Here is a 19,762-nt window from a genome sequence, read left to right as displayed (position 1 = left end):
GCCTCCTTTTGTGCCACCATGAGGCCACCCCCAGAGTAGAAGGGCACACATTATATTCCATCTGGGTAGGTTCCACCCTGATGGTGTGGATATTTATTTCTCCTTCTGGTAATTTCTTCCGTCCCCATCCTCTCTTCTCTATTCCCCAATCAGACCTGTTTCTTATTCTTACATGCCTATAATTTCACCCTGAGTCCATTGACCTTCCCTTTCTCTTGTACACTATGCCCTCTGCAGAGATTCCTTCTAATTCAGCTGTTTACCTTCCCATTCACCTTGCCTTTCCTCTCTCCCTCTGTTTCACCCTCCACTTCACACTGCCTCACCCCTCTCCCTCAGTTTTCTCTCTTTCACTGACCCCTAATTTTCTCCTCCCCTATCTTTCCCTATTTCTCTCCATCTCAACTCCTCATCCTCTCTCACACTAACTTGCTCCCTTTCCCCACCTCCTATCAACACCTCTCAGTACCTTCCCTCTCCCTCTCTCATTTCTTCTTCTCCTGTTCTGTAACCCTCTCTCCCCATCTCACATTGCTTCATCCCCTCTAACCCCTTCCCCTCTTCTATCCTTTTGCTCTTTCTCTTCTATCAGATTTCATCCTCTTCCCCACTTGTCATTCTCCCTTATTGTACCCCTTACAATCCGCTCCATCACTCCCTCCATCCCTCACTTCTACCCTCTCCTCTCCCTCCCACTGCTCCCTCCTCCCTTCCCACTACTCCCCTCCCCTCCCTTCTCCTTCTCTTCCACACCATTTTCTGCTCCACACACCACTTGCCTACAACATTCCCTGCTCACCACCCTCCTCTTCTAACACTCTTTCTAGCCTCCCCATCCACTCCCCACTCCCCATCGCCAACCACTCTCCTCTCCCTATCTCCTATGCACTCCCCTTTCCCCACCTCAATTTTTCCTCCTTTCCCCTTACTCATTCCTCCATCTCCCCCCTGCCCTTCCTCCCTCTTCCTCTCACTGTACTCCCCCGTGTCCATCTACACCTGCCTTCCATTCTCTCCAGCCCTCCCCCTCTCTCACCCATCTGTACACTCCACTCCATCTCCCCATCCCCCACTCCACCCTATCGCACCACTTACTCTCCCCTTCTCCTCTTCCTTCTCTCCCCATTCCCTCTCCCTCTGCCCATCCCTACCCACTCCCACATAACTTTCCCCATATACCCTCCCTCTCCCTTTCACTATACCCCTTATCTCCCCTCGCTATCTCCTCCTTCCCTTCCCCACTCCATCTCATGTGATTTCTTTCCAATCTCCCTCCGCTACTCTGCCCATTGTCACTCCCCCTCTCCATCCACACCCCGTCTTCCCATGCCCACTCACTTCTCCCACAATCCCCTCCCCTCCCCATTATCACGTCCCCTAACCCCTTACCTACCCCCATTATCTCAGTCTCCCCTCCCTTATCTCTTTCAGCCCTTTCCTTCCTCTCCCTTACCTCTACACCCTGTTAACGCCCCCACTCCCTTTATAACTCATCCCCATCTCTCTCTCTCTCCTTTCACTACACTTCTTCTCACCCCTGACCCTATTTAGCTACCCATTTACACCAACCCCTCCCATCTCCCCTTGTCCATCATCCCATCCCCTCCCTACTTCATCAACTCTCCTCCCCGTCCCTTCACCCTTCCCATCCCTCCAGCACTCTCACTCCTCTTCTCTTCTCCTCCTGCCCCCCTCCAACTTTATGCCCCTCCCCCACTCTCCATTCGCTCCCTCACCCCGCTTCCCGTTCTCCCCGCTTCTCCATTTGGGTAATTATAATTTATGACGCCATTGGCTGCTCACTCTTGAATGACAGACGTTTATCGAATGGAGCTGTAGGACTGAAGGGGCTCCTGGCTTTGTTCATGCCCCGGATGATTGTGCAGAAGTTGTTGATAGTTGCGTGAATGGAGCCGAGTGAGTCACCCGCTTCCAGTGATGAGGACTCCTGGTTCAGGGTCCTCCTGATTTTAGGGGTCATTGTTGTGATCTCACTCTGCTTATGGTGTAACTGTGAGAAAGGTGTCCGTTTACGGGACATCCCCGGACGTCTGTTTGACCGATTTTTCAAATCTTACGGTACGGTCCCGCGGACTCTGTACTGCCAAGGTAAGACTGCACTGTGGTATCGGAGGAATGGAGATCAATCTTACTGAAACATCTCAGACCCTGTGGGTACAGGACAAGATAGTTGTAAGAGAATTCACTTCCTGAAGGGTCGGGGATTGCAGGTGCTGGGGAACAGGACAGGACACAATCTGTGGTGATGAGTTGAATGGAGGATTGAATGGACGGCTGGTGTTTTTATGAAGGGAGAGGCACAGGAGGAATGGGCAGGGCTGGTCAGTGTGGAGGGGTTTGTGATGGAAAGATGTGGCTATGAACGAAGGTGACCGATGAACGTGTGTTTTGTACTAGTGGAGTGTTACGGTCAGGGCAATGTCCACCACGAAATTGTGAGAAGGCTGAACATTATTGAAGGACGAGGTTTTCCGCTTGTTCTCTTTGTCTACAAAGCGACCCGTGAAACTGAGGATCTCCGCAACGCCCTGCAGTGGATTGAAGGTAGGATTTCATTCAAGCCTCTGAGAATCTCGGTGTATTTTTCCCCTGTAGTAACAATCATGTACATTCCCAGTGCAGCGCCGGGAGTGCCTTGTTCTGTAAAAGGACCATCCACTCTCATTTGACTGAAGGTCTCATTGTTTCCAAATTGCTGTTATTCCAGGTCTCCTGGGTTAGTAATTATCATTGATCCAATACTACAGTGATTCATAGAGCTAATATTTCAGACCAGACAGCCCAGCGTGAAGCAGGAGACAGACCTTCACCCAGCACAGTTGCGATAAACCACATGAATCTGTGCTGGAAGGTACTTTGAACCTGGAACTGTACAGCACACGAATAGGTCCTTCAGTTCAGTGTGTGTGGCTCTAGTATGATGCAAATTAAACTCTCTGTATAAAAAACCTTGCCCCACCCTCGGATCCTCATTAAACTTTACCTCTCTCACTTTAGCATTATATAATAACGCTGTACAACACCAGTGACCCTGATTGAATTCAACTGCCATCAGTTTGTAGGATGTTTGTAGGTTCTCTAAGTGACTGTGCTAATTTCCACTGGGTACTTCCATTTCCTTCCACTTTGTAAAGACATTCTTGTTAGCAAATCTTACTAAGTTTTAGAGTCAGAATCTGAATCAAACATTCAGAATTCAAGTTAAAGTTATTATCAATATATATATATATATATATATATATATACTATACATATATATTCCTGTACCTAATAAAGTAGCCACTAAATGTATGCTCATGGTCTTCTATAGCACATCTCATTCAAGGTTCAAGATGTTATGCATGTTGTTGTTATAACATGTGCTTATCTGAGTTATTGTCCTATTCGTGTTAGCTTGTACCTGTCTGGCCATTCTCCTCTGAACTCTGTCAATAACAGGGCTTTTTCACCCACTCACTGCATGTATGTTTCTTTTCTTGCACCATGCTCTGTAAAGTCTAGATACTGTTGAGCTTTAAAAATCCCAGGAGATAATGCAGTTTCTTATATACCCATCTGGCTTCAGCAATCATTCCATGGTCAAAGTCACATTGATCACTGTTCTTCCCCATTCTGATACCTAAACAACAACCAAACCTCTTGAGCATTCAAAGTTTAAAATACATTTATTATCTAACTATCCAGACATTATACAACCTTGAGATTTGTCTCCTAACAGGTGGTCACAAATCAAATGAACCAGAAACATTAAAAATGATTGTCAAACACCGAGTCTGCAGAGAGAGGAAAAAAAGATCATGCAAACAATAAATTCAAGCCAATAGTGGTCTGAACTGAAGTCCATGAAGGCAGTCCTGTCCATAGACCCATAGTTAAACGCAGAATGGAGCAGTGAACTGAACTGGCCCATCCATTGCGTTGTGTGCCAAGACCCTGACTTTTTCAGACTGGCCCGATGACTGATTTGTCAGCTAAACATTGGGATCTGTTGCTTCGATACACTTTGTGACCCGAATTGCAGCACCTCAGTTTGTCTTGCACTCAATCTTTCTGATTCAGCCCAGCATTTGTGTTTTTGCAGGAACAACGAGTCAGCTACAGAGAGGAGGTGCAGCGGGTAACGGACGGATGCAGAGCCAACAACCTGTCTCTGAATGTGAACAAAAATGGTTGCTGACTTCAGGAGGGCACTGAGTGACCACTCCTCGCTGAACACCGTTGGCTCCTCGATAAAGAGCGTTAAGAGCACCAAATTTCTCGGTGTTCACCTGGCAGAGAACTTCACCTGGTCCCTCAACACCAGCTCCATAGCAAAGAAAGCCCAGCAGCGTCTCTACATTCTGCAAAGGCTGAGGGAAGTCCATCTCCCACCCCCCATCATCATCAGATTTTTTAGAGATTCTATTGAGAGCATCCTGAGCAGCTGCACCACTGCCTGGTTCAGAAATTGCACCATCTCGGATCACAAGAGCCTGCAGCGGATAGTGATGTCAGCTGAGAAGATCATCGGGGTCTCTCTTCCCGCCATTACCGACATTTACACTACATGCTGCATCTACGTGAAGGACCCCCATGTACCCCTCATACAAACTCTTCTCCCTTCTGCCGTCTGGGAAAAGGCACCAAAGCATTCGGGCTTTCACGACCAAACTATGTAACAGTTTCTTCCCTGAAGCTATCAGACTCCTCAAAACACAGAGCCTGGACTGACACCTTACTGCCCTATTGTCTTGATGATTATTTATTGTAATGCCTGCACTGTTTTGTGCAATTTACGCAGTCCTGGTATGTCTGTAGTCTAGTGTAGTTTTTTTTCTGTGTTGTTTTTTATATAGTTCAGTGTAGTTTTTGTCCTGTGTCATGTAACACCATGTACCTGAAAAACGTTGTCTTGTTTTTACTATGTATTGTACCAGCAGTTATGGTCGAAATGACAATAAAAAGTGACTTGACTTGACTTGAGTTACTGCCATGTGATACATTGATCAGGTTTTGCATTACAGGCAGTTATATATAATAAAGTGGCCACTAAGTGTACCATTGTTGAGTGTAACCTTCCTTCACAGCCATGGTGACTGTACACATTGGGTCCCCAACCTCAAGGTAGTATATGTACTTCGATAACTGCTTTTTACTTTGAATGTTCTTCCAAATGTGAGAGTCTAATTCATAAGATTTCTCCCCAACAGCATACATGCTACTGATATGTGGCTCACCAGCCTACAAATCCCGCACTAACCTGGCTTTTCTTATTGGCTTCCTATATGGGACACATCTTAGATTGTGGGAAGAATTAGTTGAGCACCTAAGTCTTCTAGTGACTCTCACATGACAGTTAAGACTGCCTAATAATGATATAATTTGCCTACCACATTGTTGTACTTCTATAACTGTCTTTCTGCTTTATAGTTGAAACTTAACTTGAAGACGGATTGATTCTTGGCTGTTATTTATGATGTGGAGTGTGCTTCCTGGAAGGACAGTGGAAGCAGATTATAAGAACCTGACAGAATAACAAGAGCACAGGTCTCTTGGAAGCAGAAGAAAAATACAGTCCAATTAAAGGATTTTTAAACTATATCAAAATGAGATCAGACAGCAAATGTGTAAAGAATGATTTTGGTGTCCGAGTGCATAAATCACTAAATATTAGAAGACAGATACAGCAAGCAGATAAAGAGGAAACATATATTCTGGGCTTTATTGCAAAGGTGGTGGAGTTTAAGGATATAGAGGATTTGCACAGTTGCAAAAAGAAAGCCTGAACATTGTGGGTCTGTATTCCTTTGTGTTAATGAGGAATGAAGGGTGACCTTATTCAAGCATATAACAGCCTGAGAGGTGTTAGATGAGAGATGATGGGTTGTTTACACTATTTTGAAATTCGCTAATGAGGGTATGTGGTTAAAAAGTAAAGGTCCAGGCATTTAGAATGGACATGTTTAGACATGACTTACTGCAGAATGAGTTGAATCTCTGTACTTCTCTGTACAGGAGGACAGTGGAGAGAGATAACTATTTGAAATATTGCTGAATTGAGGAGAGCAGAAAACTAACACAAAAGTGGAGTTGAGATCACCCATGATGATGTTGATTAAAGGTCAAGATTCAGGGGCTGTGTGACCTAGATATTGCCTTGTGTTCAGAGTCTAATAGTGGCTGAGAGATTAATGAATTGGTATGTCTTTTCATGAAAAATAGGGATGTAGCAGGAAAAAAAATGGGCCAGGCATTTTGCTACAATGAGGAACTTAGCAGAGATCAGCATCACTGAAGTGATGTCTGTGGAGGAACTCAGAAAGCTGAAAACAGACAAAATCCCTTTGTGCATTCATCTGGGACTATGACCTGGTCCCCATGCAATGATTTAGATGATGTTGCATCCATCTGTCTGAGTTTACTGGATGAAAGCCCAACAGAATTGTCAGTTCTGAGATGGTTTGTATGATGTCATGTGGGAAGAGAGAAACTTTTCAAATGGTAAGAAACTGGTCAATATCGCACTATTGTTTGAACAGAGAGAATTGATACATTTCCAGTGGGCAATCCTGGAGGGAGGTGTAATGTTAGGAGTAGGGTGAGAGCATCTACCTGCAAATGACCACCTCTGGAGCACTTTGAGGAAGAGCTAAATTCCTCATTGCAGAACAGAAATATCTCCCAGACGGAGGTTGGTGGAGGTTGGAGAGCTCGGGGAGAGAACGAATGATAGACGGTGTGGAAGACCACGATACTTAGGAAACTCAGTCAAGTTTGCTAGTTAAGTCTCCCAACTGTTTTATTTTGTTTTTGTAGGAATGTGGTGTGCTGTAGGAAAAGTTTAAATATTCCAAGGTTAAACAATTTAAATACGGTTTATTTACACATCAGGCAAAGGAGAGAAAAGAGAAGACATCTATGCTGCGATCCTGTTGGAAAAGTGTTTGGATAAACAGAAGAAGCCAGTGGAAGTTGCTCACCAGGGAGTGTTTGACGCTAATACTGTGGCTGTGCGAATTTTCTGGCAACAACAGTGGAATTCACCCGATAAGGTTCTGGATTGTCCCAGTAACAGGGAGGCGATGGAAAAAGTCAGACGGAGCATCACTGGTTTTCAAAAGGAAGAAAGGTTGCAAAGTAAAAATTAAGAGTATTTCCTGTTACCAATATGTGATGTGTAGATAACGATGGCCTTAACCCTTGCTGCTCTGGCTCTTCTGCCCTTGTTCCTCTTAGCCATGCTTCTTTTACCTGGCTGCCCTCATCCTGTCCTTATTCCTCTGTGCAATGGATATTTGGGTTTGGGAGGTGATGTTCAAGAATCCTTGAGTTACTGCTGCATACTGGGCAGGGACTGGACATGAGTCCTGGGATCTCTCCACCCTGTGGCATTGTGGGTGGCCCAAACCATTCTCCAACTTGCTGATCCAACAGTGGTTGCAAACGTTCTGATTGGTGTAAAAAGCTCATCTAATTCAGTGATGTCCTTTGAAAAGTACAAGTGCTGTCCTCACTTGATCTGGTCCGTAGGCACAGCCATGAGGTCAAGTCTGCAACAGTTTATCTATTTCCCTAAGTTCACTTTACAACCAATGTATGGATACTGAGAAATGATCAAAAATCATTACTGCCCTACATACTTCATCAGTTTGTGGTTCAAGTTCCAAAGAAAGACTGGACAACATCACTTACACACTCGATGTACAGTTCCAAAACCACATGTTGTAGCCGTCGAGAGTGGATAGCTGGACAGATGGTGATGAAGCAAACTTCCTGGGCCCAGATATTCTTCAGCTGCTGCTCAGTAATGCTTAGCTGCGTGTATCTTCAGTGACACAATCACACATCCTGTACTGAACAGTGCTGTACGGACAGTGTCTACTGCAGGGAGTCAGGACATTTGCCCTCATTGCTTATTTCTGGTGTTTCTGTCCAACACTAGCTTTCTCCCCCTTCTCTCCATCTCACCCCTCAATGTATCCCTTTCATCCATTCTCCCTGTCTGATTCTCCAGGTTTTCCACTTCTCTCCTCTTTCTATTTCTTATGTCTGATTTCTCATTGACTGCCTTGTATTAATGACACTGAGTCCAGTGCCAGCCACAATTGGAAGCGTATTTGTCCCATCAAACCTGTCTAAAATTGTGAGAACAACCCCCCCAGAAGACCCTCAGCTTTATCTTTCCCAGTCTGTTCAGTGTTTCTAGGCTGAAACCACTCCTTGTAAACTCTTAATGCATTTTCTCCAGAACTGTGATCAGCTTCCCAAATGTGATCTGACAAATGCTTTTTACAAGGTTAACACAACCCCTCCATTGTCCACTCTGTCCTACTTGACAGGATCTTAGTGTCCTGCTTAACCTCAGTATTGTGGGTGTTACTGAGCATTGGGCAGACTTGGAATGGGGAAATGTGAATCATATCTGTGTTCCTATTGATCACTATAATGTGCTCTTGTTCTGTAAGGGGAATGTTGGGTTGTGAAATCTGATGGAATCCATTTGTGTTTCCTGTTCCAGCAGGTTCTACAAGAGAAGGCTGGTGATCACCTGAACCACTCAGTGTATGTGGAATTTGCTGCCTGCACTCAGCATCAAATGCACTTCTGTTCCCTATTTCTGCCCTGACCTGTGCTGGACATATCATTGAAGGCAATGGGTCTCGTTTCAAGAAAATCTGACTCCAGAAACAGACTACATCTATGGACGTTCACCCAGAACGGCAGCATTTCTTCACAGCTATTGTGCTGAAAGTTTCTTATGCTCCCTGCTTAGACCTTTTTCTTGTACTCTAGTCTTTATTAGTCAAAGAAAAATCCTGTAATCTGTACTCCACTTTGTCACTGAGTTTATAACCTGATAAACCCACCTTCAGTGAAGCCAGAGTCAGTTATCGCAAGTGCTATTCAGCAGAATGTTCAACACCATGACCCATTACTTCTGCCTCTGCTGTCTCTCCACCCATGCTGCCTATCCCAGCACTATGTGCCCTTACCTGCTGCAATTTTTCTGTGTCCTCCTTGCACTTTTTCCTCCAGTGACCACGTGCCTTTTCAGCCCTCAAGGTATTTGGGACAGGTTGGGATAGATGTGATTGATAGTACTGGAATATGAACAGTCCCAAGAAGGGGAGTTGATACTGAAGTTGCTGGTACTGGTACTGGAGTTGATTGCTTAGCGATTCTTTGTTACTTTTGAAAGTTTTCCCAGTCTTCCAGCTTGTCACTACTCTTGACAAATTTATACACATGAGCTTTTAATTTGATGCATTCCTTTATTTCCTTAGTTACTCATGGTAGGCTCTCCCAACCCTACTGTCCTTGCTTTTAACTGGAATATACTTTTGTGTAAACTCTCTGAAAGTCTTCCACTGTTCCTCAACCAGCCTACCTTCTAACCTGTGTTCCCAATCTACCCTATCCAACTCCTCCCCCATCCATTGTAGGCTCCCATATTTAGGCAAAATACACTGGTTTTGGATCGAACTATTGCACCCTCCATTTGTAAGAGAAACTCAATCATACCGTGAAAACTCTTTCCATGAGGATCCCTAATTAGATTGCTAATTTTACCTGTCTCATTGCACAGGACCAGATCCAAGGTAATACGTTCCCTTGTGGGTTCAGTAACATGTTGTTCAAGAAAGCCATCAGCGATCCATTCTATGAAGTCATCCTCAAGACTGCCTCAACCAATTTGATTCACCCGATCTATGTGCAAGTTAGTCCCCCATGATAACTGCTATTCCATCGTTATATGCCTCAGATATTTCTCTCTTTATTACCTGTGCCACTGTAATATTATTATTCCATTGCCAATATACAGCTCCCACAAGCATTTTTTCCCTTTATCATTCCTAACCTCTACCCAGATGGATTCAGCATTCTGCTCCTTACATCTTATATCACCTCTTGCTATTCCCCTGATCTCATCCTTAACTACCCCACCTCCCTTAACTTCCTGCCTATCCTTCCATATTACCTGATATCCTTGGATATTTAATTCATAATCCTCTCTAACCTTCAACCACATCTCTAATGGCCAATAAATCATTACCCTTCGTACTGATTTGTGCCACCGTCCACTGACCATATTATGAATACTATGGGCATTCAGATAAAGTGCACTTACACTAATTGTGCCTTCACAATCTAGTAATAATTGTCTCTTATGCACTTCACTGTTCTACAGTCCACCCTTACTTTTCTCTTTTTTTTAACTTTTGCTTTTTCTTTATCTTTATCCACCTTCTCCTCCACTGATCCCCTGATGAGGACTACATGGACCTCTGCTTTCCTCCTCCTGCAGTCAATTATCATCTCCTTGCTCTTGCTGACATTGAGTGAGCTGTTGTGGCATCACTCAGCTAGATTTTCAATCTCCCTCCTATATGCTGATTTGTCATCACCTTTGAGTTGGCTAATGAAACTGGTGCTGTCAGGAAACTTATATATGGCATTGGAGCTGCACTTATCTTCACAGTTGAAAGTTTAAAGCGAGTAGAGCAAGAGGTTAAGCACACAGCCTTGTATTGCACCTTTTCTGACGAATGTTGTGGTGGAGGAGATGCCAATTCCAATCTGACTGGTACCTGCAAATGAAAAATTTAAGAGCCTAACTGCATAAGGAGGTATATAGGTCAATGTCTTGAAGCTTCTTGAAGCTTATTTTGAGATCAGAAAGTTGTGCCATTAACACTTTTAGGCTGTGTACATTGGAGTTTAGAAGAAAGTGGGTTCATCTTAAACGTCTAAGACTCTGGTTTGACAAGGGAGTTTTTGGAATGTTCTCATCACTGTCTGGGACAAGAGACATAAATTGAGATAATAGGCAGGTGGTTTAAATCGGATGTGTCAGAATTTGTCATGGAATGCCAAATTTTGCTTGGAGTCTCCCATCCCTTTGAAGCTCTTCCCTTCCTCAGGGAGAAAATAATTGTGACTGTGTGTGATCTTAGAGTCATATTTATTGTAGAAGGAACAAGCATTGACGTAACACTTTCTTTATCCTTGCCATATTCTTCCCTTTTCTACCACTAAAGGTCACTAGAGTTGTTATCATTATGATGGGAAATACATGGTGGTGCATAGCAGCCTCCCACAAGCAGCAGTGAGGCAATGAACTGGGGATCCCACTAACAACATTATCCAGTACATGGTGAGTTCCCTTGCTTTGTGTGACATGGTATGTGTGGAACTGTCTGTACAACCAATGGGGGTGGGGGGTGTTGGAATGTCCCAGCAGAGAAGCTGCATCACTCTTACTGCTACACCTCCTGTGGAGGCATGAGTGACATTAGTAGGGATTGGGAGGACTGACACAGACCGCATCACCCCTACACCACCAGGAACACATGGAGACAGGAAGGTAGGCACAGTCCCTGGTGGCTAATTGCCATGGATGTTATTCGATAGGGTCAGTTGAGAATCTGCAGGGCAGTGAGATCCCATGAGTACAGAGCAAAGCACTGGGTTCTTGGCTCTGGAACTAATATGGCCAAAGGGGTGGATGGTTCACTAAAGGGCCTCTACAACCTCCTAATTACAAGCCCCTGGAGTTTGGCTGTGGTATTTTAGCAGTGGCCTCTCTGTTTCCAAGGAAGAGATTTTGTGTGATCTGAGACTGTGGAGTGATCCTGATTTTGCCTAGATCCATACCACACTCCCTAGATACATCCAATTCACCACTGGCCACTATACTCCTCCCTGCCTCTATGAAAATCATTGTACTCCTCCACACATCCCCCTCCAGTTCCGGAACATCTCCATCCCTATTGCCTCCTGTCTTTAAATCAACACAACCCCCATCACCGTCACTTTGAGTACTCGTGTTCCTACGTCCCTCCCCAGTCTGTGAAGTGAGACCGAGCACCTCTCTTTCTCACTCTGAAGAATGACCTCACACTCTGTTTTGCAGTGTCATCGGAAAATCCATTGCGAAGGCAAGACATTTTGTAGTGTGACGGGTCAGGGGTTCCCTTATGTTCTATTTGTCCACAGAGTGTGCAGTGGTCAGAAAGGCTCACAATGGGTCACATCCTTCTCCAGCTCCTGCAACCGTCTCTGATCCCAGAGGGATAGCAGCAGAAGAAATGAAATTATAGGTCAATTATTTGGACCTGTAGTTTCAAAGATGTTGGAGTCAATTGTTCAAGATGTGACTGGGATGTGATAAAATACGTCATCTATAGTCATAGTTTAAGGGAAAATCTTGCCTAATTGTTGGAATTCTTAGAGGATATCACAAGCAGGATAGAGAAAGACAATCAGTGGTTGTTGGGTACTGATTTTCAAAAGCCCTTTGACAAGGTGCCGTATATGATGCTGCTCAACAGTTTAGTCGCCTATGGTATTACAGGAAAGATACCAAAATTGTGAAAGCATTGGCTGATTGGCAGGAGCAAGTTCTTTCTGGTTGGCTGCCAGTGAATACTAATGTTCCACATTGATCTCTGTTGGAACCGCTTCTGCATGATGAAATTGATGGTTCTGTGGTTAGATTTGCAGATGCTTTCAAAATAGATAGCGGGCATGTACTTTGGAGGAAGTAGAGAGGCTCCAGAAGGACAGTGAAATTTGGAGTATAGGCAAAGAAGTGGCATAATGACAGTGTCAGGAAGTGTCTGCCTATGCACTTTGGAAGAAGAAATAAAAAGATATACCATTTTCTAAATGGAGAGAAAATTCAAAAATCTAAGGTGCACAGAGACTTGGGAGTCATCATGCAGGATTTCCTGAATATTAATTTGCAGCTTGAGTCAGTTGTGAGAATGGCAAATGTGATGTTAGCATTCATTTCATGAGGTATACATTATAAAAACAAGAATGCAGTGTTGAGAGTATTTATAAAGCACTGGCGCGTCTTCAATTGCAATGTTGTGAGCAGTTTTAGGCCCTTTATCTAAGAAGGAATGTGCTGACATTGGAGAGTGTTCAAAGAAAGGTCAAGAATATGCTTCTGAATTTGAAAGGCTTGTCATATGAGGTGTATATGATGGCTCTGGGACGTTACTCAGTGGAGTCTGAGGGATGACCTAATAGAGAAATTACATTTTGAAAGGCCTTAATAGAGTAGATGTGGAGAGGATGTTTCCTTTGGTGAGGGAATCTAAGACCAGAGGACAGAGCCTCAGAATTGTGAGCATCCTTTTGCAATGGAGATGAGCAGGAATTTCTTGATTCAGAGTGGTGAATCCATGCAATTCATTGTCACGGGTGTCTGTGGAAGACAAGTCATTAGGTATATTTAAGGCAGCGATTGATACATTCTTAATTAGTATGAGCATGAAGGGATACAGGGAGAAGGAAGGAGATTGGCGCTGAGAGTGAAAATGGATCAGTGATGATGAAATGGTGGAACAGCCTCAACTGGCCAAGAAGTCTGCTCCTGTATTTTATTGTCTTATGATAAACACCTGTCCCTGGCAGGACTATATTGAAACCATGATTGCACACTCCGTTCATACACAAACACATGGTCAAACACAATAAATCACATTGTTAAGTTATTGAAAACAGGACAGAGGTGGATCTTATCCCCAAAAACGATGAGAAGCAGGAGTTGAAAAAGTTCAAAGCCTGGTGGCAGGCACATAGCCCCTTCTTAATGTCATCACAACAATGGAGATTGTTGTCGACTTTAGAAGGTCTCTCACCACTCACAATCAAGACCAGAAGACCATAAAATATAGGAATAGAATCCTACCATTGGGGCAATCAAATCTAGTCTACCATTTCATCATGGCTGATCCAATTTTCCTCTCAGCCCCAATCTCTTGTTTCTCCCCATATCCCTTCATGATCTGACCAAACATGAATCCATCAACCTCTGCCTTAAATATACATGAAGACTTGGCCTCCACAGTTGTCTGTGGCAAATAATTCCACAGATTCACCACTCTCTGGCTCAAAAAAATTTCCTCCTCATTCTGTTCTAAAAGTTCATCCCTGTAATCTGAGGCTATCATTTGGTCTTAGAATCTTCCACCACAGGAAACAACCTCTTCACATCTACTCTGTCAAGTCCTCTCACCATTCGATAGTTTTCAGTGGGGATACCTCTCATTCTTCCGAATTCCTGTGAATACAGGCCCAGGTTCATCAAATGCTCTTTATAATGACAAGTCATTCAATTCTGAAATCACTTTTGTGTATTTCCTTTGAATCCTCTCCAGTTTCAGCACATCCTTTCTAAGATAAGGGGTCCAGATCTGCTTAGGATACTACAAGCAAGACCTCTCCAGTGTTTCACAACATTTCAACGTTACATCCTTGCTTTTATATTCTAATCCTCTTGAAACTAATGCTAACATTGTCTTTGCCTTCCTCACCACTGATTCAAGCTACAAAGTAACAATTGGAGGACCCTGCTCAAGGACTCCCAAATCCCTTTGCACCTTATTTTTCCTATTTTCTCTTTATTTAGAAAATAGTCAACCCTTTCATTTCTTCTTCCAAAGTTAATGACCATAGAATTCCTGACATTGTATTGCATCTGCCATTTATTCACTTATATTCCTAAACTATCTGTCCTACTATTGCCTCTCTTATTCCACAAAGCTACCTGCCCCTCCACCTATCTTCATATCATATGAAAACGTTTTAATGCAATCTATTCCATCATCCAAATCATTGACATACTGTAAAAAACATCAGTCCCAACATAGGCACTTGTGGAGCACCACAAGACACCAGAAGCCAGCCAGAAAAGGCTCCCTTTCTTTCCACTCTTTGCCTCCTGCCAGTCAGCCACTAGTTTATCTGAGCTAGAATCTTTCCTGTAATACCATGCGCTCATAGCTTGTTAACCAGCTTCATGTGTGGCACAGGTAAAAGTCTTTCTGAAAACCGAAGTACACAACATCAATCAAATCTCCTTTGTCTGTCCTGCTTTTTACTTCTTCTAAAAATTCCAATAGATATGTCAGGCAAGATTTTTCCCTTGAGGAAACCATGCTGAAAATATCCTATTTCATCATCTGTCTCCAAGTCCTCTGAGACCTCATCCTTAATCATCGACACAACTTCTTCCTAACTACTGTGGTCAGATTAACTGGCCTTTAGTTTCCTTCCTTCTGCTTTTCTCCCTTCTTGAAGAGAGGACTAACATTTACAATTTTCCATTCCTCTGGAAACATACCATGGTTAATTGATTCTTGAAAGATCATTATTAATGCCTGCACAATCTCTTCAACCAATTTTCAAAACCCTGCTGTATACATCCTCTGGTCCAGGTGACTTACCTACTTTCAGACTTTCCAGTTTTCCCAAGTACCTTCTCCCTAGTTATAGTTACTTCACACACATCATGCACCATGACACCTGGATCTTCCACTATACTGCTAGTGTCTTCCACAGTGAAGACATGCAGATTACTTATTCAGTTGGTTCACCATTTCATTGTATCACATTACTACCTCTGCAGCATTGTTTTCCAGTGATCCAATATCCCTCTTGCCTCTCTTTTACATTTTATGTATCAGAAGAAAATGTTGGTATCCTCTAATATTATTGGCTAGCGTACTTCTGTATTCCATCTTTCCTTTTTAATGATTTTATTTTGGTATTTGAAAGCTTTCTAATTCTCCAACTTCCCACAAATTTTGCTCTATTATATGCCCTCACTTTAGTTTTTATATTGACTTTGACTTTTCTTGTTAGCCACAGTTGTGTCACTTTTACATTAGAATACTTCTTCCTCTTAGGGATGTATATACCTGAAGAGGAAGATGTATCCTGCTAGTGTTCTTTTCCAATCAATTCTGGTCAACTCTTCCCTTATGTCTCTGTAATTCCCATTACTCCACTGTAATACTGATAGATTTGACTTTAACTTCTTCTCAAATTACAGGGTGAATTTGATCATATTATGATCACTTCCCAGGAGTTCTTTTACCTTAAGCTTTCTTCACATTGGTGGCACAACAGTGGAAGCTGCATACAGTTTCAAAGTCCTGGGAGTGAACACTTTACACAATCTCTGATGTATCTGGAACACATACTACACAGTCACAAAAGCTCACTAGCAGCTTAACAGCTCCAAATTTGAGGAAGCTGAAGATACTTCCATACTCACGTCATTATACAAATGTGAAGTGGTGAGCATCTTAGCAAGCTGCATTACTGCATGGTATGAAAACTGCACTGTGACAGACAGGAAGACTCAACAAAGTGTAATCCAGTTTGCCCAATGCATCACCGGCACCAGCCCACACTCCATTAATGACCAATATACAGAAAGTCGCATCATGCAATATGACATGCACCATGGTAAAGGACCGACTGTCCCACTTCCATCAGGGAGATGGCTACCTTGCATCCATGTCAGGACATCTTGTTCAGTAACCTTACTAACTCACCCATCTACATTTTATTCCAGGTCATTTATATACATCATAAATAGCAGAGCTCCTGCAGAAAATCATTAATCACAGATATTCAGGGGGAATAAGCCCCTTCGACCACAAGCTACATTCTTCTTTGTGTAATCAATTTCTGAATCAAAGCACACAATTCACCATGGAGCTTATGAACCTTAATCTTCTCGATCAGTCTTCTATGAGGAACATTGTTTAACACCTCATTAAAATCCATGTAGGCACGCCTTCTCATGCCTAGTCCTGTTCCTGGTAGTTCAGTGTCTGTGTCTTGCTTTTGGGTCCACTCCCAATGCCCCTCTTGTGACTCTCTTACCACAGACATTGAACTGACCATCTATAGTTCCAGGGTTATTCTCGATACCATTCTTATAGCAAAATACAATTACCATTATCGCCATGGGTAGGAACAGAAACAAGGTGTCATGTGGGACTGATGAAATTTTATCACAATTGCACCTGGGAGCTCCTTCTCTGGGGGGGGGGGGTCAATAAAAAAAACTTCCCACTGATCTCCCTCCTGGCCACTTGCAAGCGGATCTGCCCCTACACCTCCCCTCTCACAAACAGTCCTACTAGACACTTCCATCTCACATCAAGATGGCCTCAAATCCTTCCGCTTCTTTCTGGACACCAGACCTAACCAGTTCTCCACCACCTCCACTCTCCTCCATCTGGCAGAACTGGTACTCACTCTCAATTTCTGCTTTGCTCCTCCCACTCCTTTACTGGCCGAAGTTGTAGCTATGGGCACTCGCATGTGTCCCACCTATGCCTGCATTTCTGTCGGTTATGTGGAATAGTCCATATTCCAAACCTACTCTGGTATCACACCACATCTTTTCCTAATCTACATCGATGATTGCATTGGTGCTGCTTCCTGCACCTATTCCGAGCTCATTGATTTCATTAACTTTATGTCCAATTTCCACCCTGCACACATTTATCTGGTCCATTTCTGTAACCTCCCTCATTTCTCGATCTCTGTCTCCAACTCTGGAGAGAATTTATCCACTGATATCTCATAAAAACCCACTGATTCTCAGTTACCTGGACTATACCTCTTCCCTGACTGTCATCTGAAAATGCCATCTCCTTCTCTCAATTCCTCCATCTCCACTGAATCTGTTGTCAGGATGAGGCTTTTCACTACAGAACTAAGGAGACGTCCCATCAGACCATAAGACTAAGGAGTAGAATTAGGCCGTTCAACCTATTGAGTCTGCTCCACCATTACATCACGGCTGATCCTGGATTCTACTCAATCCCATGCACCTGCCTTCTCATCATAGCCTGTGATATCCTGGCCGATCAGGAAGTAATCAACTTCCACCTTAAATATACCCACAGACTTGTCCTCCACCAGTCTGCGGCAGAGCATTCCGCAGATACACTACCTTGTGGCATAAAATATCCTCCTTACCACTGTTCCAAAAGGTCACCCTTCAAATTTGAGGCTCTGCCCTCTAGTTCTGGATACTTCCACCACAGGAAACATGCTTTCCACATCCACATCTACTGCTTTCAACTTTCGGTAGGTTTCAATAAATTCCTCATTCATCTAAATACCAATCACTACAGGCCCAAAGCCTCCAAACATCTCTCATATGTTAACCCCTTCATTCCCAGAATAATCCTTGTGGAGCTCTTCTGGAATGTTTACAATGATAACATATACTTTCAGATATGGGGCCCAAAACTGTTGACAATTCTCCAACAGCAACCCAAAACTGTTGACAATACTCCAACAGCAACAAAGGTATCAGGAGATCCATAGAAACATAGAACACTACAGTGCAGTACAGGCCCTTCAGCCCTCCATGTTGTGCTGACCCATATAATCCTTTAAAAAAAAAGTACTAAACGCACACTACCCCATAACCCTCCATTTTTCTTTCATCCATGTGCCTGTCCAAGAGGCTCTTAAATACCCCGAATGTTTTAGCTTCCACCACCATCCCTGGCTAGTCATTCCAGGCACTCACAACCCTCTGTGTAAAAACAACTTACCTCTGATGACTCCCTTAAACTTCCCTACCTTCATTTTCTACATATGGCCTCTGGTGTTTGCTATTGGTGCCCTTCAGAAGCAGGAGTCACTTCAGATAAGAAGTAGGAGAGGATTCTGGAAACAACTAACTCAAACTGATTTGTTATTGTCTTGTAGTAGAAGGAATGGAGGTGGCTAATTAGTGAGATTGTTCTCCAATCTATATTTTTTGCAGGATCTTGTGAACAGGAATCCATGGATCAAAGGAAGTAAAAGTGAATACAGTGAGGCCCCTACTATAAAGTGCTGAATTGGTGCTGAAGATCAGATCATCGACCTTAAGGGAAATTATCCTGCAGCTCAGGTAGAAATCGGCAGGTATGACTGTGGGCATCACTCATCAGTAAAAGCGCTGATCACACCAAAACAGAGCGAAAAGCTGCAGCCCACTCTCAGCTCAGAAAGTGAGGATTGACAATGTTATTGGTATTGATTGCGGTGACAGTGTATGAGACAATGCACTATAATAGTGAGAATGATTGGGGAATCAGCCTGCCTCCCTCAGGATCTGTTCAGGAGGAAGAGGAACCTCCAGCACCCACTGCCCCTATGTGACCTGCACTCACAGTGAAAGTTCAGGAGACACCAGAGCTAGAGGGACCGGATGTGTAATGGTATTTGACCCCTTTTGACATGGCTGAATTGAGTGCTATAGCTGCAAATATATCAAACTGTGGGCTGGGAGATGTGGAAAAATATTCATAATTTTGAAGTTTTTTAGGTAGTTGATCTTATAATGTGATGAAATGGAACTTGTAGAATCCCAGAATGCTTTGCTGTAAGCTAAATTTTTATGTAAGAGGAGGCATGTAATGTCTTGGTTATTGTTCATTGTGGAAATAAAGGGAAGTTGATGTACTGTGTGAACTTGAGTACTGTAACTGCTAAGTGGAGGAGCTGGCTCCCAGAATAGATAACAGCCACAGCATAGCCTGAACACTTGCATATAGAATGAATGTTGTAAAGTGTAAAACAGAAGCAACCTGCTATCCATTGAGGAGTGGAGGTGCTCCTCCTTGCAAGCAATAAACATGCCTTTGGACAGATCAACTCCGTGTATTTTTCGGTTCTTTGTAATAAGACCTAATGAAAAAAAACATGATAGAATTTGGAGATTCCTCTGAGATCACTTGCCTCAGCATAGAAGCTGGCTGGGAGAATCCCAGTGATGGGGTTGTCTGAGTGAAATTCCCTGAGAATAGTGATCACCAAAGAGTTAATTGCTTTCTGCTTCCGGTGGTTTTCCCTCTCGGAGTCAGGCCTCGGGTTTCTATTTCCCGACTGCCCTATACGATGCAGTCTATATAATGGTTTAGAGGATCGGTTTCTTTTCCTGTCA

The 19,762-nt window shown here is 43.4% G+C and overlaps 1 protein-coding gene and 1 long non-coding RNA gene across 2 annotated transcripts; both read left to right on the top strand.

Annotated features, from left to right (window-relative positions):
• Positions 1–1,649: 1,649 nt before the first annotated feature.
• LOC132393948 (uncharacterized) lies at positions 1,650–9,243 on the top strand. Its single transcript, XM_059969431.1, has 4 exons — positions 1,650–2,109; positions 2,419–2,565; positions 6,892–7,137; positions 8,522–9,243. Exons 1-4 carry the CDS (start codon positions 1,908–1,910, stop codon positions 8,542–8,544), a joined length of 618 nt encoding a protein of 205 aa, XP_059825414.1. The 5' UTR covers positions 1,650–1,907; the 3' UTR covers positions 8,545–9,243.
• Positions 9,244–11,065: 1,822 nt separating this feature from the next.
• LOC132393951 (uncharacterized) lies at positions 11,066–19,286 on the top strand. Its single transcript, XR_009512114.1, has 2 exons — positions 11,066–11,155; positions 18,599–19,286. It is a non-coding gene; the product is annotated as an uncharacterized LOC132393951 (long non-coding RNA).
• Positions 19,287–19,762: the final 476 nt, after the last annotated feature.

This window comes from Hypanus sabinus, chromosome 1 (assembly GCF_030144855.1).
Source record: "Hypanus sabinus isolate sHypSab1 chromosome 1, sHypSab1.hap1, whole genome shotgun sequence".
NCBI lineage: Eukaryota > Metazoa > Chordata > Chondrichthyes > Myliobatiformes > Dasyatidae > Hypanus > Hypanus sabinus.
This window is presented reverse-complemented; position numbering and strand designations above follow the sequence as displayed.

Excerpts from the sequence above, each read along its gene's own strand:
- LOC132393948 (XM_059969431.1), top strand. The coding sequence starts at position 1,908 with ATGGAGCCGAGTGAGTCACCCGCTTCCAGTGATGAGGACTCCTGGTTC. Across the intron at positions 2,110-2,418 it reads GCGGACTCTGTACTGCCAAG|TGGAGTGTTACGGTCAGGGC; the intron begins GTAAGACTGCAC and ends GTTTTGTACTAG. Across the intron at positions 2,566-6,891 it reads CGCCCTGCAGTGGATTGAAG|GCAAAGGAGAGAAAAGAGAA; the intron begins GTAGGATTTCAT and ends TTTACACATCAG.